The 23,866-nt window shown below is 44.4% G+C and overlaps 1 protein-coding gene across 1 annotated transcript; it reads left to right on the top strand.

Annotated features, from left to right (window-relative positions):
- The first annotated feature begins 342 nt into the window (after window positions 1-342).
- SDR16C5 (short chain dehydrogenase/reductase family 16C member 5) lies at window positions 343-18,729 on the top strand. Its single transcript, XM_038579348.1, has 7 exons — window positions 343-494; window positions 5,119-5,465; window positions 10,254-10,385; window positions 13,264-13,363; window positions 15,101-15,245; window positions 15,858-15,983; window positions 18,410-18,729. Exons 2-7 carry the CDS (start codon window positions 5,133-5,135, stop codon window positions 18,501-18,503), a joined length of 930 nt encoding a protein of 309 aa, XP_038435276.1. The 5' UTR covers window positions 343-494; window positions 5,119-5,132; the 3' UTR covers window positions 18,504-18,729.
- The last annotated feature ends 5,137 nt before the right edge of the window (window positions 18,730-23,866 follow it).

The raw sequence follows: 23,866 nt of genomic DNA, 5'->3' as shown, positions 1-23,866 counted from the left end.
GAAGGGAGGAAGGGAGGAAGGGAGGAAGGAGGGAAAAAGAAGGAAGGAGGGAGAGAGGGAAGGGAGGAGCGAGGGGGGAGGACGAAGGCGTCAAATGCAGAGGTGGATTGAGGGAGGAGGAGATGAGTCCGGAAGGAAGTGTCCGGAGGGAAGGGAGGGGGAAGGAGGAAGGGAAGGAAGGAGGAAGGAAGAAGGAGAAAAGGAAGGGAGGAGGGAAGGAGGTTTCTTCCTTTCTCTTTCCTCGGGGAAGAGAAGGAAGGAAAGAGAAGGAGAAGGAAGGAGGAGGGAGAAAGAAAAGGAAAGGGGGGAGCGAGCGCGGGCCCACGTGGCTGCGGCCCCGGGGCGGCTCCACCCACGCGGGCGGAGCCGGCAGCCGTGGACTTGGCCTGGGGCCGCCTCCGAGATAAACCCCGGAACCTCGCCCAGCCGCGAGCCAGCGACGCGGCGCCCCCCGCAGACACCGCCTGGGCCGGCAGCGACGCTGCGTGCGCTCGGTGAGCGACCGACCTCGGACCCGGCGCGCAATCCCCCGGGCGGGGAGGGGCGCTGGGCGGCCGGAGGCGCCCGTAGCTCGGTGCCCCGCCCGGGGGGCACTGCTGGGGCTGGGGGGGGCACGGGGCGGGGTACGAGGGGGCCCGGGGTGGGGGCCCACGGGCCGGCGGACTGGGGTGGGCGGGAGGGAGCGGCACCTGCTCTCCGCTGCCCGGCGCGTCTGCCCCCCTCGCCGCCCCCAATTCCTCACGTCCCCCTAACTGGCTGCGTGCGCCCTGGCCTGGGAAGAAGGCACGTGTTTACACTGCACAGGGTAGTTTAGCTGCTGCTGCTGCTTCTTCTTCTTCTTCTTCTTCTTTTCTTTTTCTTCTTTCTTTCTTTTTTATTTTTCCAAAGTGAGCTCTGTGCCCAGCGTGGGGCTTGAACTCACGACTCTGCGATCCAGAGTCGCTGCCCTCTGGACTGAGCTGGCCAGGTGCCTCAAGTTAGTTCAGTTTTTGAACTAGTCAGGGAATGGGATGCAGACCCCAAAGAGGTGTATAAACTGATTAAATTTAATATATTCTGTAACTTCCTAAGAGTCTTTACACTAAAATGAAACCTTACGTTTATTTACAAGGTGTTTGTAAGTATGCTTACTAGAACCATCTTTCCTTCCTATGGGCAGGGATCGTCATTCCTATGCAGGAGCACCAATCATAGCTCTAGCCAATGCATAGTCATTGTGCCCGGCATGGTTCTAGCAAGGCCTCCACATTCTGGGCAGGAGGGGTGGAGATGGAGATGAGGTGTCACCTGGCAGGTGCTGAAATCCAGCCCAGCTCCTCCTGCCCCACCCCTGCCCCCACCCAGTACATCCTGGAGGGAGCTGTGTGCAGGACAGTGAAGACCTTTTTCTTTGCCCAATGTGCTCAGAAATTTCATAAGGGAACATAGGGACCATATTACATGCCTTAATACTTGACTGTATTAAATCTTTTTTTTTTAGATTTTATTTATTTATTCATGAGAGACAGAGAGAGAAGCATATTAAATCTTTTCACTTCCACATTTCCTCCATCAGTGCATAGTGTGGAATCCTCTTATTAGAAGAGGCACAAAAGAAAACTTTAACCAACGTTGCAGAGAAATCAGTGGCAGATCCAGAATTCCAGCGCAAACTTTATTCTCTACAACTGACTACCTGTGCAGATACCCAACAGACACCCTAAACCCCAAGTGAGGGCGATCTCAGGATGCCAAGCTCTTAAGAACCTAGTAAACATTGGCTGAGACAGCAATAAGCGGTAAGATGTTGCTCTAGGTCTTACATCGTGCCAGCACTGAGACAATGGGCTGCTGGAGTTTAGGGCCTCTGGCATTAAGAACCTTCTCCCAGAGAGTCCTAGCCATCCACATGGTGTTGGAACCCACTGAGGAGAGAAACAGACCTCTGTCCCTCTGGCATGGACTTGCATAGTGGTGTGCCTGAAAGGGGGCATGGATGAGCTGGTGTAGGTTTTCTCATGGAAGGACTGTTGGGAGTCACCCAGGCTGCTGCCTGGAGAAGGTGCCCAGGGTGCCCCATTACTGTGGCAAGTCTGGCCGTCATCCTTGCCAGTCTAAAGACACAGCCCCCTCAACTGTGCTTAAAATGAAAGTCTGAAAACCACTGTTTTCCCTTTAAGGCACCTTCCTTCCAAATTCTGCAGAGCCTGAGAGGCTCTTTTCTAAAAGGGGAGGCCTTTTTTTACATTCAGCAAATCATTCAAATCAATCATCCAAAGCTACTATATGAAAATAAATCCGAGCAAAAATGTCAGAGAGTTTGAGGGCCATTTCATCCAAAGTATGGTGAAACCCAGTGCTCCACAAGAACTCTCTTTTTTTTTTTTTTTTTATTTATGATAGTCACAGAGAGAGAGAGAGAGAGAGGCAGAGACACAGGCAGAGGGAGAAGCAGGCTCCATGCACCGGGAGCCCGACGTGGGATTCGATCCTGGGTCTCCAGGATCGCGCCCTGGGCCAAAGGCAGGCGCCAAACCACTGCGCTACCCAGGGATCCCCACAAGAACTCTCTTTAACCAAAACATCCATGCCTCCTACCACCAGGATTCTAATTCTCAGGCTTTAACTACCTCGAGCCTCAAACTCTTCCTTCCATCTGTTGGTCAGGCTACTCCCAGATCTCTCTCTCTGTGTACCTCTGACCATTCATCATTTGCTCAAATGTCACCTTCCACCAAATCTCTTTTGTTGCTTCTTCCCCAGCACCCAATCTAAACCAGATCTCCCATCTATTCTCTATAGCACCCTGTAGTTTTATTTGTAATATAACAGTTTGTAGTGATGTATTTATTTGCTCAGTGTCTGTTTCTTCAACTAGACCCTTGGTTCACAAAGACAGTGATCATGGGAGGCTGCTCACTCCCTCAGTCCCAATGTCCAGCATCAGACTTGCACAGCATCAGGGCTCAGTAAATATAATAAATGAACTCAGCTGGCCCTGCACTACCTAGCACCAGGACCTGGGGTAAACTATATACATAGTCTTACTGATCTTCAGTCCCATCTGTACAATGAGCCAAGAAACAACAATTTAGGTCACAGTGACTTCTAAGGGTCTCACCATGCTCCAAGCCCTGCTGTTGATGAATCTATCCACCCATCATCATAAATAGTGACTAGTCTATCCTCAACCAAACTGCCAAGTAAGTGAATCTGCTGGTTCTTTAATGAAGGACATCTCCTGCCCTCATCTGTGCCTCTCAATTGGACACCCCATTCAGAGAAGCCTCCCACCTCCAGCACAGGATGCTCCTGCTAAACATGTCTTCTCATCCTGTAGGAAATAAGACCTTCCCTTTCCGCTGGCTTTTAGTAAAGCATCTTATAAACTCATTCTCACTAAAGGGTGAGCAACTGATAACAGGATGTAAACTATAGCCCTGTATGAGCTTGTCAAAGGGAGGCCTTTTATTCATTCAGCAAACCTATTGGGTGATTTCTTGGTGAGCAGGACTCCAAATCTGAGAAACATGCTAACATTCATAAAGCACTTACTGTGAGCTAGCATTGTGGTCCTGCACATAACATTCATTCCTATTTCATCTGCAAAGCCACCCTATGTCACAGGACCAGTAGATACGTGGAGATTGTGGCCCAGATAGGCAAGTAGCCTGCCCTAGGTTTCACAGGTAGGCAGGGGCAGGGCAGGACAGCGGTCTCATCTGTCTCTCACCTATATTCTACAGTCCCAAGGCTGAAGGGTCAGTGATGTGGGATGGAGTTCCCAGAATCTGGGGAAGGGGTATCCCACGCTCACAGTGAAACTGAAAAGTTTAGAATATCAATGACTCCTTTTGGAATGTGTTCTACAAATAGGATTTTACATTTTTTTCTTGAATCTCGGATTTTTTTTTTAAGTTTTTTACTTGAGTATAGTTGACATGCCATATTACATTAGTTTCAGGTGTATAATATAGTGATTTAACAAGTCTAGATGTCATGCTGTGCACACAAGTGTAGCTACCATCTGTCACCACACAGCACTGTTACAGTGTCATTAACTATACTCCCTGTGCTGTGCCTTTTATTCTCATGACTTACACATTCTATAACTGGAAGGCAGCCTGTATCTCCCACTCCCCTTCAGTTATTTTCCCCATCCTCCCTCCATTTTTCTCTGTATTTATAGGTCTGATTCTTCTTTTTGTTTACTTGTGTATTCTTTTTTTTTTAGATTCCATGTATGAGTGAAACCATATGGTACTTGTCTTTCACAGTTTGACTCATTTTACTTAGCATTATACTCACTAGTTCTATCCATGTTGTTGAAAATAGCATGATCTCCTTCTTTTTTAAGGCTGCATGACATTCCTTTGTGTGGTATCTGTGTGTGTGCGCGCGCGTGTGTGCGTGCGTGTTGCCCTACATCTTCTTTATCTATTGAATGTCAGATTTTAAATAGTGACACAGAATTAAAGAAGAACTGTGCAAATTAAAAAACACAACCCAGAGGCGCCTGGGTGACTCAGTTGGTTAAGAGTTGGACTCTTGGTTTTGGCTCAGGTCATAATCGCAGGGTCATGGGATAGAGCCCTGCATAGGGCTCTGTTCTCAGCAGGAAGTCTGCTTCTCTCCCGCAACCTCTCCCTCTGCCCCCTTCCCCTGCTCATGCTCACTCTCTCTCTCTCTCTCTCAAATAAATAAATCTTAAAAACAACAACAACAATAACCACAAACCTAAAAGGAGACAAAAGTAAAACCAGAGAGGTAGCAGTTATCACACAAACATTACAATATAATAAAAGCAGTCAACAGGACTTGAGATTATTATGAAGAAAGGTTAACTATGAGAAATAATTAACTTCTCCTTTGTGTTAAACTTTGGCATGGTTACACCTCCTAGTTAGGGAACGTTTCTGTCCTGTACAACACTCAGATGTGAGCCCCGCTTGGTGCTGTGAATGAAAGCTGGCCAAGACACAGTCTCTGTGTCTAAGTTCAAAGTCTGCCACCAAGAGGGAAGTTTAAATTACATGTCCCAGTTTCTCCGACTATCTCAGAAAGCATGAGCTCTGGGTCGTCTGCACACTCAGAGGGAATAGTCACCGAGGTCTTTATGTGGGTCTCTTTTTCTCATAGGTCTCAGCCACAACATGGCTTCTAACCTGAAGTCAGCCAAGGACTTGGTCGTTTTCTTAGGAAAATCAGTGATTGCGTTTCTGGAATCTATGGTTTTCACCATCATCCCCAAACCACGGAAGAACGTTGCTGGTGAAATCGTGCTCATCACTGGCGCCGGGAGCGGACTGGGAAGGCTCTTGGCCCTCAGATTTGCCCGCCTTGGATCGGTGCTGGTTCTCTGGGATATCAACAAGGAGGGGAACGAGGACACGTGCAGGATGGCCCGGGAAGCCGGAGCCACAAGAGTTTATGCCTACACTTGCGACTGCAGCCAAAGGGAAGACATATACAGAGTGGCCGAGCAGGTAGTTCTTGTGTCTCGCTCTTCCCCGTGGGTAGTAAGCACTCTGAGATACGCCCACACGCATGCCTCCTCTGTCCCTTTGCCTTGCTCAGTGCAGATTTGCCTGTCTCCAGCACCCTTTAACTTAAAAGCTGTTAGGGAGGGCCGCCTGGGAGGCTCAGGTCATGATCCCAGGGTCCTGGGATAGAGCCTGCTTCTCCCTCTCCTCTCCACTCACCCTCTCTCTCGCTATCTCTGTCTCTGTCTCTCTCTCTCTCTCAAAAAAAAAAAAAAAAGAATTGGGGAGTGAAAATTAGGGTTTTTGAATTGTCACTGTGTACAATATACCATACTAAGCACCCCATCTATATTATATCATAATCCTATAAAGTGAGGTCCATTATGAGGCCCATTTCACAAATAAGGAAACCAAGACTTAAGGAGGTAAGTAGCTCCCCTAAGAAACAGCTACTAAGTAGCAAAGATCCAGCTCAGCCTTGAGTCTGTTGACTCCAGAGGACCTACTCTTCCCTGCCCAGTGGACGGTAGGGACTGTGCGGCCCCTGTTACAGTATAAGAGGTAGAGGGTGGCCCCCTTCCTGGAAGAGAAAGGAGACCTAGAGATATGGAATAATCTATTCAGGGTCCCAGAGCTAGCACATAACTAAGTCAAGGCTTGAACCCATTTCAGTCTGAGTTTAAATCCAGCTGTTTCCACCATACCACAGTGCCTTTCATTTGAATGTGTATTTCTTTTAAAATAGTCATAAGAAAATCAGAATATTTTATTCATCCTAAAGACTCTTAACTGCTATGGCTTCTTTGGTGATGATACAGCTACACGAGTAAAGAAGGCTTCCAGGAAGTCATAACCCCACTATGCAGTGGAAAGAGTTTTCTTAGTTCATTGAGGCACATACTTGTTGCTGCCTCTTTTCCCTCATAAGGATTTTCTCTATCCCCTCCCCGCCTCATTGTCATGAGTACTCCGCACATCACTATCCTGGGCCACTTTTTTGGTGGCACCCAGAATTCCCCAATTCAGTAAGAAGGAAGGAACCAGACTGGCCTGCAAAGAGCAGGTCAGCCACATTGGAAAGCTCTTTCACAGCCTGTAGACCCTACCTCAAATCTCCTTCCCACCTCACTTCCTAGTGGTAAGGTTGGCAGGTCATTGGTGGGTGATTGTGTAGCTTCTGTTTAAATTTGTCTTTAAATGCTATACATCTGTAACTGTGCTCCAATCCCTGGCAGCCCAGTACAGTCTGGAGACCGAAACCTGACAAGCTAGCATCTCCCTCAAGGTGCAGGTGTGTCTTTGCCTTTGCCAACCTCACAGATTAATCCCTGTGCATTTGAAGCACTGATCACCTGATGTGTTCACTCATGATGATGGCAAACAACTTCTCTAGCCACTGTTAAGCAATAATTGGTTCATGTTCAAGTCCTGATGACCTTCCAATATTGAGCAAGCTAATATGAGACACTCTATAAATAAATAATTGCCTCTTCCCTATATCTGTGATTTAGTTCTGGCCAAGATGCTTAGCTCAGAAATGGTCAAACATTGAATATTACCAGCTTATTATTCAGCTTTTCTTACTTATGGGTCTTGAAAAGAATTGATTACGTGCTCTTCTCAATTCAGGGGAAGCAAACTCAACTCCACTCATAAACCAGCCATTTGCCCTTCTTATTCTGGATAGAGAGAAGGTACTGGGGATTTTTTTTTTAAGTATTCCATAGAGCAGTGATCAAGGTGAAACTTTTCAGGGTGGTATGACAGTGTGCCATCTCCACAGACACCAAGAACTTTGAATGCTTGTGTCCCCAGATCATAGTTTGGCCCCAAGTTCAGAACTTGGCATCCTAGGTAAGCAATTATTTAGAACAATGAACACAAGACCAGACTAGGGCTATGTAGTGGCATACCTTTTACCATGGCATGTGGAAGTGTCTGAGTACATTTAATGATATCCCTTAGTCCAAATCAGAATCAATTTTACTTGGCATACCTCCAGTTGACTGCATTGTTTCAATAGGGAAAAAAAAGCCTTATTTGTGACATCTATGAGAACACCTTAAGGTTTATTTCTGCTTCCTGATGTGCAAGGTCAAATTTCAGGAATGTTTCATTTTTTTTAAACCACGTGGTCACTAGCAGACCTTTCTTTATTGCCCATCACCACTAATAAGTTGTGGTTGGGAAGTTAAAATTAGTATCTTGGACAGTTTATTTTTTTTAATTTATTTATTTATTCATGAGAGACACCGAGAGAGAGAGAGAGAGAGACAGAGACAGACACAGGCAGAGGGAGAAGCAGGCTCCATGCAGAGAATCTGATGTGAGACTCGATCCCAGGACTCCAAGATCACACCCTGATCCAAAGGCAGATGCTGAACCACTGGGCCACCCAGGCATCCCAGTATCTTGGACAGTTTAAAGTTAGACACTGATTTGCTGTCTTCTTGCTTTTCTTACAGCGTGGATGTTTGTAGAGGAATCCCTACCATTAGGCAGGGACAGTTTCTGTGGGAATCTCACTAGACCTGTTATCCAGGGTTGAACAGACTGTTGCCACATTCTTACAAAGAGGAGAATAATGGATGCAAAAAAAAGAAAACTAGTTAAAAACTAGTCTGTATCATTTCCCTTAGATGGTACCCCGTGTCTCTTATAAAAAAGCATAATTGCAAACAATTATGAGCATAAGTTCATCCCATGGATGAGCTTTATTGTGTTATCTGGTCAGTAATAGTTAAATATATAAGTGAACTACAGTTGAACTTGATCCCTTTTTTCCCCAACAGGGCAGAGGCTGAATACTCATGATGTCTTTCAAAGCTTTACATAAAAGGAAAAAGCAGACTTTGGAGCAAGATAATCCTTAAAAAAAAAAAAAAAGATAAACCTATGTACAAAACAGATAAAGCAATAGGAAGATTATTCACATGAAAAATCTTATCACAAATACTTAGCCCAGTACATTTAAAGTATGATTCATAAAGATAGAATTTTCACATACTGCAAAGATACAAGCCATGGATAATAAAACCAGATGCCATTTTGAAATTCTGATGTTTATTCTGTCAAGGACATGATAACATGCTTTGTTCATGAAGGAAGCACCAGTGGATACACACACCTATTTATTTCTCTGTGATGTAACTTCCAGCTTTGCCATCCATGATTGAGCTAGGACATCAGCCTCTGATGCTGGTACTGTCTTCCAGTCCACAGCCCTGTCCAGCTTTTCTTTTCTTTTCTTTCTTTATTTTTTTTTGGAGTATAGTTTATAGACAATGTTATATTAGCTTTAGATGTACAACACAGTGATTCAGCAGTTCCATGTGTTATGTTACGCTCACAACAGGTGCTGGTACCAACTGGCACCATACAACACTATTACAGTTCCCTGACTATATGCTTCATGCTGTGCCTTTTATTCCCTTGATTCGTTCATGACACCTGGAATGACCTGGAAGCCTGGACCTGATTTTAACCCCAGGTAAAGCTAGTTGTTTCTAGCCTCGACTGCTGTTCAGCTTGAATTTGACTTCAATGTTTTAGCCCCTCTCCAAATAAAACTTGAAGTCAGAGTGTTGACAGTGCTTTTATCTGAAAGCTCTATCATAAAATGTGGGGTTTCTGTAGGAAGCTCTGTCATAAAATGTGGGGTTTCTGTAGGCTCTATTTCATCCTGAATTTTCCCTAGGCTACGGATCTAGTTGGCTAATAAATACCTTACACATCACCCTCGTTGCTGGGACCCAGGCCTTCCACAACATAGATGAGAGAGGTGGCGGCTTCTACCCAGCTTCAGTAATACAGCCCGTTCTGTGCCAGCCTGTGCCAGCCTGTGCCATTCATATAGGGAGGTGCACGCATGCACGCACACGTGCACACACATATACACACACACACAGAGAACTGGAGATGTTAAGGGTACTGCTGTGAGCTTCCTGTTGTTGAGCACAGGGCAAGTGCAACCAGTGGTTCTCACTGATCTGGGGACAGAGCCCCTGCTGTAGGATACAAATCACAGTAATGAAATTCAAAACACAGAAAGGCAAAGGGACACCACCATCTCCTGTCACCAATCCTGGAAAATCCTGTGCTCACTTCTACCATAAGAGCCAAGATTATAAGCTAAAGATTTACCATAAACAAAACGCTCCAAGGTCACACCCAGAAATCTTGTTTCTTAACTACAAGTCATTGAGTACCTGCTCTGGCCAGTGTTGCAGCAACCCCTGATCCTCCCTTCACATATCTTAACACCTAGAAGCGTGTGGTAGGGAGAAGAAAACCAGCTAGCTGGTACAAGCAGGACAGACAGGTTCTGAGCTGTGCCACGTCAAACCTGTTTAGGAACTTCGTGTTCTTTCTGTGTCTTCCTACTCCACCTCGCCTCAGTGTGTGCTGGGTCTTGATTTCTAGGACTTGGCTATAAGGCCTTATGTCCTATTACAATAATTGAAATGACCTGCCACTTACACAGAGCCTGAAGCAATGTGACTGATCACCGAGTATAAGAATAGCTCTAATTGCTCTAATTGTTAAGGAAGGTAGTGGCCCTGCAATGTTGGAATGGTCCTAAGACAGGGGGAAAAATAAGAAGAGCATCAGACGTGGATGTCTGACGCACTATAAACTCAGCAAAGAAAATAAAGGATACTTTATTTGCCGGGTGCGTACACTCCATCTGAGTTAACAAGGAAAAGAAACATAGAAAGCTATGGGAAGACGAGACTTAGATCATGTAAAGAATTACTCCATTGGTGCTGTTGCTCCTGTCATTCAATTCAGGTTAAAAAAGAAGTTGGCGATATCTCCATCCTAATCAACAATGCCGGAATCGTGACAGGCAAAAATTTCCTCGACTGCCCAGATGAGCTGATGGAAAAAGCTTTAGATGTGAATTTCAAAGCACACTTATGGGTAATTATTTCTTTCTTCTTATAACAAATATAAAGTTACTCTGAATTTAGAAAGAACCCCTCCTCTAGTTCTCTTAAAATTTTATTTGCCCCTAACTAAAGCACAGACGTCTTGATTTTAGATTCGTCTCAGTCTACCCAGTTGTCCCCCCTTGATCTGATGTAACCTGCACCTGTCTGAGCCTCTGCTCAGGAATCCTGCAAAGACACAACTGTCCCAAGGCCTTACTGTCACTTATTGATCGCCAGTTTATGTCGGATACTTTCCTTGGCACCTCCTGTATAATCCTTGAAATAGCTTAGTGAGGGTAGCCCCGGTGGCTTAGCGGTTTAGCGCCGCCTTCAGCCCGGGGTGTGATCCTGGAGACCCGGGATCGAGTCCCGGGTCGGGCTCCCTGCATGGAGCCTGCTTCTCCCTCTGCCTGTGTCTCTGCCTCTCTCTCTCTCATTCGCTGTGTCTCTAATAAATAAATAAAATCTTTAAAAAAAAAATAGCTCCGTGAAATAAGGGATCAGGGGAGTTAAAAGATTTGCTCAAGGCTACACAGAAATGACAGCAGGGTGACCTTATAATTTGCCTAGGCGTGACCAGGGTGACCTTATAATTTGCCTAGGCAGAACTCTTTTGAAAGTGGATATATATATATATATATATATATATATATATATATATATATAATAAAGTGAAAGTGAGCATTATTAAATAATCATTAATCACGTCTCTTCTGGGCAAACCAAGACCTGCAGTCACCTCCCTAAGTATCTAACCAGGGAAAGGAGAATTTGTACCAGTATGCTTGGTGACATCAAAAGGCACAGGACAGGAGCTGTGGGCATTAAAGGGCACAGCCCCTGACCTCCAAGGTGATCTGCCCCTTACAGATGTTGGGTTTTCCTGGCTTTAGCTAAAACCAGTCTTGCCATGCCTCCTCACCCACGGGCATTACCCTCCCTTGCCTTTCCCTGCTCCCACTGCCCTGGGTGGTTCTCTCCTGGAACGAAGGAGACATCTCTCCTTCGACTCTCCTGGACGTCTTAGCTTCCCCTCATGCTCCTTGTGTCTCCTCGCTTGGACTCCCTGCCCAACTCTCATTTGACAACTGAAGTCCAATGTTATTTGGACTTTATAGGTTTCTGTCCCCTACTTTCACCAAAAGTGTCCTGGCATTGGTGGTATTATTGGTGTTCGTATTATTTCCAGGAGAAAGATGGAAAGATCCAGAACTAAGTGGCCACTGCCTACCTTCAGGAGCTACTGCAAGTGATTTATGGTGTCTTGTCCCAAATATCCCTCTCCTTCATTAGGATGAAGTTAGAGTCTTCAGCCAGAATTAAGATAAAACCATAATCTCATCGAAAGTCTCTACTCCTGCTGTGTTCTTTTTTCTCCTGGTTCTCCTCTCTCTCTCTCCTTTGTCTCCCTCTTCCTCTAGTTGTCCCCAAAATGCTGGTGTGTCCCCGGCCCCCATCATCCTCACTCTGGACACTCTTCCTGGTCAAATCCACATACGTTCTTTGAGCCCCTGCATAGAGTAGGCACTTGCTAGTGGGTCAGAGGGCTCCTGGTGACCGTGCTCCTAAGGGACGCATCCCCAGGGAGAAGTAAAGAGACTCATCTCAGGCCATCACAACTCAGGGAGCTCTTTATTATGCTGTGCTGTTGTGATTTTCCACCTCTCTCTAAGCGTTAGTTTCTCTCTGAAAGTCATTGTGATGCACACAAAGGTTGTTTGACTTTTATAAGAGATCCCTTTTCTCATATTTATTCATATGATTCAAATTTGAAAATAAGCATGAATACAAATTCACATAAATAAGCAAGTATTTCTTTTTTCTTTTTTTTTAAAGTATTTCTATTTAAGACTTATTTCTGTGTTGTAGAATATATCTTCTATCAAAGCTCATTTCTCCCTCCTTTACCTTCTTTTTCCAGGCCCCACATCAAAGGTGAAGGTGCTCTAGAGTACTGAGACACAGCACACATCCTTTCTTTCTCTCTATCTTCTATCCTCTCTACTGGCGTGGAATAAAAATTAGAAACCATTATTCAACATTATATGTTCTCATTCATTTGGGGAATATAAATAATAGTGAAAGGGAAAATAAGGGAAGGGAGAAGAAATGTGTGGGAAATATCAGAAAGGGAGACAGAACATAAAGACTGCTAACTCTGGGAAACGAACTAGGGGTGGTGGAAGGGGAGGAGGGCGGGGGGTGGGAGTGAATGGGTGACGGGCACTGGGTGTTATTCTGTATGTTAGTAAATTGAACACCAATAAAAAAAAAAAAAAAAAAAAAAAAAAAATAAATAAATAAATAAATAAATTCAGTTTGCCAACCTAAAAAAAAAAAAAAAAAAAAAAAAAAAAAAAAAAAGAAACCATTATTCAAAGTAGAGGTGAATTTCAAAACAAAGTGATGTTTTTAAACTGACACCAACATCAGTGTGTCCTATGAATAATGTTCCGAAAAATTTGAAATCCAAATATGATCCAAGCAGGAGTGTGGGAAAGGCAATGTAAATCTAAATAATCATACCTCTCCAAGTACTCTTACTGGTTTGTGGATTGTGTCTGCCACAGTTAAGATTCTCCAATACTGCTTCAATTATTGTCTGAATATTGTTTTTCAAAGTCAAATATGAGCTAAATATAAGTCTTAATAAATACTTTTTTATAATATTGGAACTGCCACCAGGAAAATACTGATTTACGAGCTTGAACAAACTACGAGGCTTACTTTCCAGATGTTTACATTTTTATACCCCAGTGCCTTCAGGTATTTTTATGAACTTGAAAGACTCTCTTTTCATCAGAATGGTCATATAACCTTCTGAAAAAAAGTACAAAATGTTAACAGTTCTTCCTTGTTCTTCTTAGACTTGTAAGTCCTTTCTACCTGCTATGATCGCTAATAACCATGGACATTTGGTTTGCATTTCAAGTTCAGCTGGATTAGTTGGAATAAGTAAACTGGCAGGTAAGAGAAATTTAGCAGTTGCAAAAAGTTTTATGACTTTATCTTACTTAGCTCTGAATAATCAGCGTTGATTTGATGTACAAATGATAAAGGGTTATAAATTAAGAGCCATACTCAATAAGGTAAGTGGTTGAGAACATGGTACAGCAAAGCTGCCCATCAGATTTGCTTATACAAGGTTGAACTATGCACTTTGGAATCATTGGGTCAGTGCAGTTCCCTGGGCTTTAAAAAAAGAAAGAAAGAGACCTTACTGATAAATTATTTTTATACAAGTGATGAGCATAGGCACCGTCCCCCAGAATTTCCCTGGTGCTGTTATCAGGATGGTAAGGAGGAGCATTCTGGCCTCTGAAATTTCCATTAAATAGATTCTTTCTGCTGTGGGCTTGGAGAAAGTTTCTCAAGCCCAAGAAATCTAAAATTATCCTCGCTGCTTGTCCACTGGTTGAAGACTCGAAGCTCAAGGTGCATAGCAGTGGTCTTGGCACAGTTCACCTCAATTACAGGAATAGGGTTTTCAGAACCACCAGTCACCCCAAATCTATACAGTTACCCATCTATACACATCTCCCCGTGCGTGAAACTTCCTTTCCTCCATCCTTCTTAGAATTCACCAGGTATTATTGTTACCTCATGGGTCTCTGAACTCCTACAGGTCTATTTGCAGCTCCTCTGAATCCTTTTCCTGGCACAATATCTCTGTCTTAGGATATAAGACTCTCCCATGCCCTGTTCACCCTAGAAACATGTGTAAGATTTTTGTAATTCCCTCGGTGTGGATCTTGGCTCCCCTGCATCAGAATCAGCGAGGGTGCTATTTAGAATGCAGATTGCTAGAGTCCTGGACCACATCTGCTCATGGGAACCTCAGAAATGCAGGGGCTCACTGACCTGCGTTCGTACCAAATGACTCAGGTGATCCTAGAAGCTGCTCAGATCCTGTCCTCTACTGTCTAACCCACCACAACCTAGGGACCTGACTCTTGCCAGTTGTAGTGGCTGCTTCTTGCCAGAGCAAGGACAGCCCCTTTGCCTCTTCGGATGGTGTGAGGAAAAGGAAAGTCAGAGGCCACCTAAATGCCTTTTCTTCCCCCAAATGTTCCCATTTTTTGAGTCCAATATGCAGCTGTTTAGTTGATGTATGATTGTAGGCAGAAAGCTCAGAACTGACATCGACGCCGCTTCCCACTCCCCCTGCATTTTCAAGACGTGTAAGAGATAGAGCTTGGTGTTCCTCAGTCTGGTTTTCTCCAGCAAGCAGAAGAGAGTCAGAGTTAGAAGAAAATTTGATCTGAGTATCACAGCCCATGCAGATCTCTCTTGCCTGGACTCCTACATGCCTTTATTAATGGATTTCTTCTTCTGTGTATCTCTCTGTCCTGATACTTTGGAAAGTCTGTGGGACAAGGACTGGACGCCCACGTTGTGCCCTGTGTAACAGCTGGCACAGTGTCTGATCACTTGTCAGAGTGGAAGTGATGTCTAGCAATGTGACCTGCAGGAGGCGCCCGGAAGCCTGGTGTCTCCTGGAGAGCACTTGCCCCTTTTTGTCAACCAACCTTTACGTGATACTGTTCCTCTCCACTTGTTCCTCTTGGCACAGAGACCAAGATCTACAAAATAATTCTGGAATCATTGTCTCATTCTCCATTTGTATTAGTGTCATGAGGAAACTTTGATGTAATGCCATTTAAAAGCTCTAGAATATACATTAGCGTTGTTTGCCTTTTTCAGATTACTGTGCAAGTAAATTTGCAGCCCTTGGATTTGCTGAATCTATATTTGCAGAAACAGTAGTCCAGAAACTAAACGGCATCAAAACCACTATTGTATGCCCATTTTTTATTAACACTGGCATGTTTGAAGGTTGTTCAACTGTGTAAGTATGTCCTTTGATCTCAGAGAAACTGCATTTTTAGAAATGACTAACCACCTGTTTTATTTTGTTCTATTTTTTTTAACGTTTCTTAGCCTGATTTATAAGAGATCTCAGAATTTTTTCCTTCTTCAGATGTGTTTGTGTTTAAGATACTGATTTTAATGTGGATGGGTTTATCAAGGCTGGGTCCAGCTCCTACCACCCCGAGGCCAGATGTGCTGACCACCTCCCCAGCATCCCTGGCTGTAGCGTTCTCTCTCTGCCACCAAACTACATTCTGCCCCCTTCCCTGGCCGACTCCATGGAAGGACTGAAAAATCCCTGAAAGGGCATGAATGCCCAAGTCTGCCTCTCACAGAGATGACAGGAAGTTGCTTGCTATGGTTTCAAGTATATGCATATTGTAACACCAGTGTATTAATTAGAATCATCAGGTGCCATTTCAGAGGAAAGTTGTTATTAGCATGTTGATGATAAAGGAGTATATATAGAAATAGGTCAAAGAGGCAAGTAAGTGATAATTTCTTAAGCTTCTTTTATCCCTAATTTGTAAGATTTTTTTTTTTTAGGAATTTATTAACTTGGGTTTTTGTTTTTGTTTTTACTCCTTAGCCGTCCTTTTCTGTTACCAGTTCTGGAACCAGAATATGTAGTTGACAAGATAGTAGATGCCATCCTGCAAGAGAAAGTGTACTTATATGTACCAAGGTTTATATCGTTTGTGATGTTTTTGAAAAGGTAACAATATCAACTTCCTGTTACTTCTCCAATGAGCCAGTCAATAGCTTAGTCTTCTACCAGGAGGAACCCCTTTAAAAATATCTGTCAAATGAATGAACTTTGATCCCTTCCTGTGGGAGTTTGCTGACACAGTCTCAAATCTGCATAGTTGCAGTGCTTCCCATGAGTCTAGAAGATGGAATTGGATCCTTCCAGCCATCTTACTATTGCATTATTGTTGGAGACAAGTGGGTTTAGTGAATGATCTGTGGACAGATTGAAGTGATTTTTTTTTCCCCTGACAGATGGTCTTTCTTGTGGGCATCATAGAATAATCATGTTGGAACAGATACTGTGTCCACGCTTCCTCGAGTACAGATCCCCCAAGTCAAGGGCAGACAGTAAAGCCAAACATTTCAGGAAGCTCTGGTATGGGTAAAACTGGCAGTGGAGGATAAATTTGAAGCATAAGATGGCTTAAAAAGTTGGAGGCAGGAGACTAAAATAATAACCACCTCTTGAAAGTACCAGAGGGCATCTTTGCTTACCCCCTCTGCTCCCCATTGGATTTTAGTGCTGAGACCCATCAGCTGCAGTCTGTGAACATGGGATCCAGCTATAGGAACGGTAATGCCAAATTGCTGAGCAGCTGCATATATCCACTATCTCAATTCATTTTCTGGACTGTAAGAGGTCATCTAATTATACCATACCTCCCTACCCTCTGCCCAATCAGGGCTTCTGCTTTGCAAGGAAGCACATTCCATTATCAACCCACTTCCCTCCATGGCTCTGAAATCTGTCTCCTTTAAATGTTCACCAGTTCTAGCTCTGCCCTCTAGCACTGTGTCTAATTCCATTCCTCTTGACAACAATTCTTCAGTTATTTGAAGGTAGATATTATGGCTGGTAGCCACTGTCCTTCTTGCATAAGGAAATGCCTTCTTCTCTTCAGTTAACTGTATCTACTTGGCACAAGTATTCTTTTTGTACTTGGTACAGAATTCTGCATGTGTCCTTTCATGGGTCCGGCTTCACCTAGCACAGGAGTGATACAGCCGGCAGGCTGTAGGAGGCAGGGTAAAGGATCTCTGACAAGCACTTTGAAATCTGGGGTTATGATCCAGCTGTTTCTTAAGTCTGAGCATGCCGTTTATTCTCCTGGCCACTTTTCTCATTTACAACCTCAAAGTCAGTGCTTGTAATAGCTTGTAGATTAGTGAGGGTCACACAGTTTATGGGACAGCGGGCATGTGCACAGGACGGTGGCCATCTATTATTGCCTAATAGATAGAAGTGTGTGATATAGTAATGCCAACAGTAAAGAACATGAGACTTAATTTTTCTAGTGTTTTTGAATGATCATAGAGGTTATATTTACTTTTATAAGATATTAGTTCTGGACCCCGGTTAATGAGAGATCTACATAGTTCCTGAGAACCATTTAGAAACATGAAGTTTCAATAAAGGGGATGACATCACACATTCCTTCAAATACTCATTCAGTAAGCATGAGAGAGCACCCAGTGAGCACCACGAATTGCTAACCCAGTCCTAGGATCTGGGGTTACAACAAAGAACGAAAAAGACCAGAGTCCCTGCCCTCATGGAGATTTTCTTCTTGTGGGGTGGGTGACAGAGAACAAACAGACAAAAAAATTAAGTTAAAGAAAAGGTATGCCAGGTAGTCTTAAGTGCTAGGAAGAAACAAAGCAAGAAAGAGAAATCCCAGAGTGGGAGGCATGGGTGTGATGCGGGTTGAGCTCTGATGTTTCAGTGTGTTGCTCAGGGGAGGTACCATGGAAAAAGTAACATGTGACATCCTGTGGTGCCTGCAGATGGATGTGAGCTCAGTGTCCTTTCCTTGATCTTACCGTGAGGACAAGTCTTAGGTTTACCATGCCTCCCTTTGCTCTGCAGTGTGAATGTCAGGATTAATGGGGTCTGCCCTCTGTTGGGAAGGGTGAGCAGGGATAGAGAAGATGAGTGGTCCTAGTTGAGTCTTGCCAAAGGTCTAGGGACCTATCTATTCCTCACAGGAGTCCCAGAAAATGAGATTTGATGGCTTCATTTTACAGCAGAAGAAACAGACTCAAGAGAACTAAGTAATGTACCTGGGATGGCATTGTAAGTGATGAAGCTAGGACTCAAGCCAGGCTCCTCCCACTCCACAAGACTTCACTGCTTCCCATCAATAATCACATAGTGCAGGGAGGCTCTGGAAACTGATGTGAGAAGTGAGTTGAGTAAACGTAAAGAAAGCAAGAAGACATATAGAGACCCCAGGCCAGTGCCCTCCCCCGATAGTGGACAAGCCCCCTACTACTGTGTGGGTAAGCCAGTGACTTCATCTGCAACAAGTCAGGGACACTGCATTTCCACCGAGTTGGTAAGATGCTTTCATGATAATAATAACCAAGAAAACTTCTCTTGTTTCTCTTTAGTATCCTGCCTGTCAAGGTATCACTGCTTGTGGCTGACTATATGGGTGCCTTGAATATAATGGATGGCTTTGTTGGCAAGAACAAGAAAGAGTAGAGACCAACTCAGTGTCTGATGTCATCTGATAGCCAGCATTCCATAATTCTTATTTCAATGAAGAAAAGCATTTTTGTCCAACAATATATCTGGAAACTACATGTACCATTCTTTTTCTGCTCTCTGGACTAGTATTTTCAACCAGTGCCTTTGAAAATAATGTTCGTATCTGCTTTTTGGTTGGGTTTTGTTTTGTTTAATTAAAAAAAATAGCCTGCTTTTGTCACTTCTGCTTGCAACAGATGTGTGAGAAAAAGAATCCTGTCTCTCATGAGCTGCCCTATACTTTAGCCATTGGGGAGGTGGCTCAAATGGAGCAGGCGGCTTTCCCTGGACTTGCAGCAGGGAACAGTGAGAGGTGAAGAGCATGGATGAGTATTTTGCTAGAATGCACTCCATAGCTCTGGGTTCCCCATCACTTTTCTTCTCAGCTTTGGCCTTTTTGAAACTGTGCCACCTGGCGTAGGATATGCCAGCATCCCATGGCCTTCTTCCCAAAGCAGCCATACAAATGCTTAATTCTACATGCCTTGGGTACTCCCAGACTCAGTGCCAGTCCCACTCAGGGCACATCAGGTGCCACTGTGTCAGGGAGTCTTCCTGCACATTCACTGAATGAACTTAGTAGGAGGTGATTTTATGCCAAATTCTAAACAGGAGCATTTTTTTCCTAGAAGAGATCAAAGAATGGCTACTTCTTACTCTGAAGATGACATTCCACTGCGTTAGATGAACTGCTGCCTATTAGTCTGAAAACATATTCATGTGGTTAGTTTCAAATGTTTAATTTAGTATTTCAGGTTGAGATTCATGTTGTATTTTTCCACCAAATGGGACAGTTTTATGCATTGGCATTCATCTGTGCTGCCTTCATTTCAGACCTATTGTATTCCTACAGTTTAATGAACTGGCCAACTGCTTTCATGATTTGGAGATTAACTATAAAAGGAAGATTAAAAAAAATACGTTAATTGCCATATCCCTGGAACTCCTTCCCAGGCTGGGAGGGGTATCTGCCTTTGGAGAAAAACAGCAGCCTTTGTCTCTTACCTTCTTTTGTGTGGGAAGCAGGAAAGGATGGGAAGTACCTCAGGAGACTCAGTGAGAGTCAAAGAAACAAGTCATGAATATGGTGGGGGTAAGATGCTCTTAGAAAGGCAAAGGTCTCAGGGAATGTGGAAGCTGGAATCTACCGCAGACTGATTTATCTTGAGCTTGCCTGCATGATTCTGACAACTCTGCCCCTGTATTTCCTTTCCATACAGAAAACTTTTAAAAAGAGGGAGGGGGAAAAAAACCAACCTTGTTTTATAATGATAAAAGCAATAACTAAGGTTTTATTATGCCTGGCATGAAGCTCTGCCCTTTACACACATTATTTCACTAAACAAGAATATCACACGATTACTCAAAGAATAATAAAGGTATTTGGTGTATGCCAAAGAAGAAAAGGCATCTTATTTCACAAGAGTGACATCCTACTCAACTACAGATGTGTACTGAGCAGCTCAAAAGGCCCTCTTAGCCTAACCAGCTAATGTTCCAAATCCTTGGTTAACAAGGTTAATTAAGAGAGAGGCACAATATTGCTCCTCTATTACAATTCCAAAAGCGTAGAATCTAGGGGCCTGTCTATTTAGCTGAAGAATAAAGAAGAGACTCGAGGGATTTAGGAGAACAAAGGTCTGGGGTGCAGTGGGCAGCCACCACATCGTAACAACATTAACAGCAATTTTTTCTAATTGGAGTGCATCTTGGCTGTACTGCTACAAAGGCCTGAAGTTCAATTGTGGTTTTACAGTACCCATAAAATTGTCTAAACAAATTCGGATTTACTTGAAGAGCTCCTATGAGAAGACACCACATGTAAATTACAGGGTTCTAGAGGGTAATCTACAACAAGGTGACTTAATACAAGGGGGGCAAGTGCTCTCAGCATCTGTTTCGTACCAGTTTCCATTTGAAATTTAGTCCTAATAAAGCCATAATCAAGACCCTGACACCTAAGTGAGCCTTGAGGGCAAGAGTTATACCTCAGGACTGAGCCTTCTGCCATCCATTATGACATGATCTAGCATCCAGGAGTCACCATGCTGCTCAAGAACTGAGAAGAATTCTTGGTATTAGGAGTTTGGCTGGGTACAAATGTGTGGCCATGCCCTTTTTCTTTTTCTGTTCATTTGGTTTTTACATTGGGATGTAGTATTAGTCTGCTCAGGCTGCCATAAGAAAATACCGCAGACCGGGCAGCTGAAACAACAGAAATTTATTGTCTCACAGTTTTGGAGGCTGGGAAGTCCAAGATCAAGGCGCCAGCTCATTTGGTTTCTGGTGAGAGCTCTCATCCTGGCTCACCAACCACCTCATCTCCCTATAACCTCATGCAGCCCTTCCTCTGGGTATGGGCATGGAGAGGGAGATCTGGCTCCCCTCTTCTTGTAAGGCTGCTAATCCCATCATGAGGGCCCTATCCCCAGGATTGGGTCTATGCCTAATTATCTCCCCAAGGCCCCATCTCCAAACACCACCACCCTGTGGACTTAGGGCTTCAATGTATGAATTTGGGGAGATCCAAAGAGCCTGAGATAGAAAAGGAAATCCAGGGCATGAATGATCTTTACACCCCCCCCCCACACTGTCCTAATGGTGAGGTGGTCATGATTCATCCAATGAAATCATTTAGAATCTTGGAGGTACAGTGAATTAAGTGCTTGGGGAAAAAAAAAATAAACGAAAACCCTAATTCCGACCTTTGAGAATCAGCACTGGAGAGAAACATGACCAAGAATTTGGTCCAGCAAACAAGAGCTGATGTGAGGCAAGATGTCCCATGCAGGCCTGTTCTGTGAAGAGCTCTTATGGCAGCATCTAGGCACCTCCATTTCCAGGATGGTGACCTCTCTGGAGTTTATCCAGGCATCTCCAGCTCACTTCCCTCCCAAGCTCCTCAATAATTTCCCTGTGCTGCTGGTGAGCAGACCATGGCTGAGTGCCTGCGATTCCCATTCATTGCCTAGATTCCTTTTTTTTTTTTTTCCTCACAAGTTTGCTGTCAACTTGGAATCCAAACCAGTGACAAGTGCACCAGTCATTGGTGCTCAGCCCTTGAAGGTTGCTTGTAGGACGGTAACCGTGAGTGTGCTAGCACCTGGACCTCCCTTCTGTGGGCCAGCACTAACTACAGCAGTGATGGTAGAGGTAAGACCCCTCAGCTCAGTGTCCTCAGCTTCTGCTTCAAGGCCTGAGCTTCATCGGTTTGCCTCACATTGTCTTCACCCTTGCAATTTCCAGAGGCTAGCCTTGCTATCACACGGGGCCTCTACTCAAAGCCAGGTACACCTGTCCCCCTTGGCTCCTTCTCTCCCCCATGGTGGTCTTTCTGTGCTCCTTTCTTCTCAAGTTCACCAGAATCCCATCACCTTTCCCAAGGGAAACCTCACCTCTCCTACTTCACCAAGAATATTGAAGCTGAGAAATACAAACTCTGCAGCAACCCAATCCAATTTCTTCAGAGGCATTTCTTTCTGCCTCCGCCTCATCAGCCTCAGGAAGCAATGCACCTACTTGGTTAACCCTATGGCATGTGCCCTCCCAGGGCCTTCCGGGGCTTTTGAGGCACCCTATCCTACACCTCAACCTCTCCACCTTGCATTGCTCCCTGCATCCTGTAAGTACACTAAACACCATGCGAAACTTGAAACTAATAAAAAATTAACTTTCCAAAAACCTCCATTCCACAGTGTCAGTAACACTCTCTCCTCTTTATTAGTAACATCATTTAAAATGCAGCCTAGAGGAATGTGTCCATCTCCTCTCCTCACATTGGTTCCTAAGCCATCCAGCCTCCACATCCAACAGGTGATGGCTATTTCTATGAAAAGATCCCTGAGGATTTTGCTCCTCATCTTATTTTACTTCTTATGACTGACGTTGTTAACCTGTCTGCCCTTGTTCGGCATTATCTACCTACTGGCCTCTTCCACTGCCCACTCCTCAAATTATCAGTGTTCTTCAAGCTTCTGTCCTCAGATTCCTCAATGTGTAGATGACTCCTCACCCCCTGCCCGGGACATCTAACCATGCCCATTGCTCCTCCTCCTGGGCTCTGTCCAAGCCGTCCAGACCAGAAACCCTGGGCACAATGTTCTTTTCTTTATCTCTCACCTCTCCATGCAATTAGTAATCAAATCCAGGCTACTCTGCCTCTCCACCATCACCAGCAGGTTTTCCTCTTGGTCCTTAGTACTCCCGCCTTAGTTCAGGCTCTTACCACTACTCTTTACATCGAGGCTGGCTCAGCCTATTAGTAAGGATTGCCTACAGCTGGGGTAACTGAAAACCCGATGTGAGAAGGATGGAAAGTGGCAATGTATTTCTCTCTGTTGTTTCAGGTAGTTGTTCAGGTTAGTAGGGTGATCCATGTACCAGGGACCCAGGGTGCATTTGCTATGCATGGCTTACAGCCCACATGTCATTAATGAGCACAGTCTACAGTGACCACTAAACTTTGACCATTATGCTAGATTCCAGCCCACAAGAATCCAGGGGACAGAAGCCACCTCTACATCTTTTAAAAACAATCCACGGACATCGCACACCTCGCAAACCCCACATCCTCTTAGCCAGAATTAGTCAAATGACTAGGCCAACCTGCAAAGGAGCCTGAACATGGTCTCTATTTTGTGCTTCCATGAGCCAGCCAAAGATCAGGGGTTCTATTATCATAAAGAAGAACAGATGGCAGGTGTCAACTTACGGTTTCTGCCAGGGTCTACTTTCCCAAGTATGTGTGTATACTCTTCTTATCAGACAGGACCCAGAGATCAGGTCCACCTCAACTACCCTGCCGGGTCGCTGAATGCCTTGCAAAGTCCAGAATTTCTAGTGCCAAGCAGTCTTCTCCATCAAATCCAGATATGCCTCTTCTTGGTTTGATGACAACACAATAAAAGGCAAGCCATTTACCCCCATCACACTCAATATACAGGTGCCTGAGAAGCAGGATAGCCATGATTAGGAAGAGAGCAAGAGAAAAGAAAGGAAACAAAAGAAAAAAGAGAAAAGAAGAATCTTCCATTTAAAAGTGGAGGGAAGGGTGGACAGAGGAAACACCGTGGTGGTCCCTAAGGGTGGAATCCTGCTGAGCAGGAATCAGCAGGGCTCCTTTTATCAAGTGGTGCTGCCTGATTCTGCTCTATGAAGTGCTTCCCTGTCCCTGTCCCGGCCCTTGCCCTGCAAGGCCTGAGAGGGCTCTTTGTTGTTTAATTTTTTCCAAGGCCACATCCATGGTAAACTTTGCAGACTATACCCTTTTCTCAAGACTGTACAGCTGATATAGCCTCAAACTGGAGATGTGAAGAATT

This window comes from Canis lupus, chromosome 29, assembly GCF_011100685.1.
Source record: "Canis lupus familiaris isolate Mischka breed German Shepherd chromosome 29, alternate assembly UU_Cfam_GSD_1.0, whole genome shotgun sequence".
Lineage (NCBI taxonomy): Eukaryota > Metazoa > Chordata > Mammalia > Carnivora > Canidae > Canis > Canis lupus.
The sequence above is the reverse complement of the archived record's forward strand: the minus strand, read 5'-3'. Positions and strand labels throughout refer to the sequence as shown.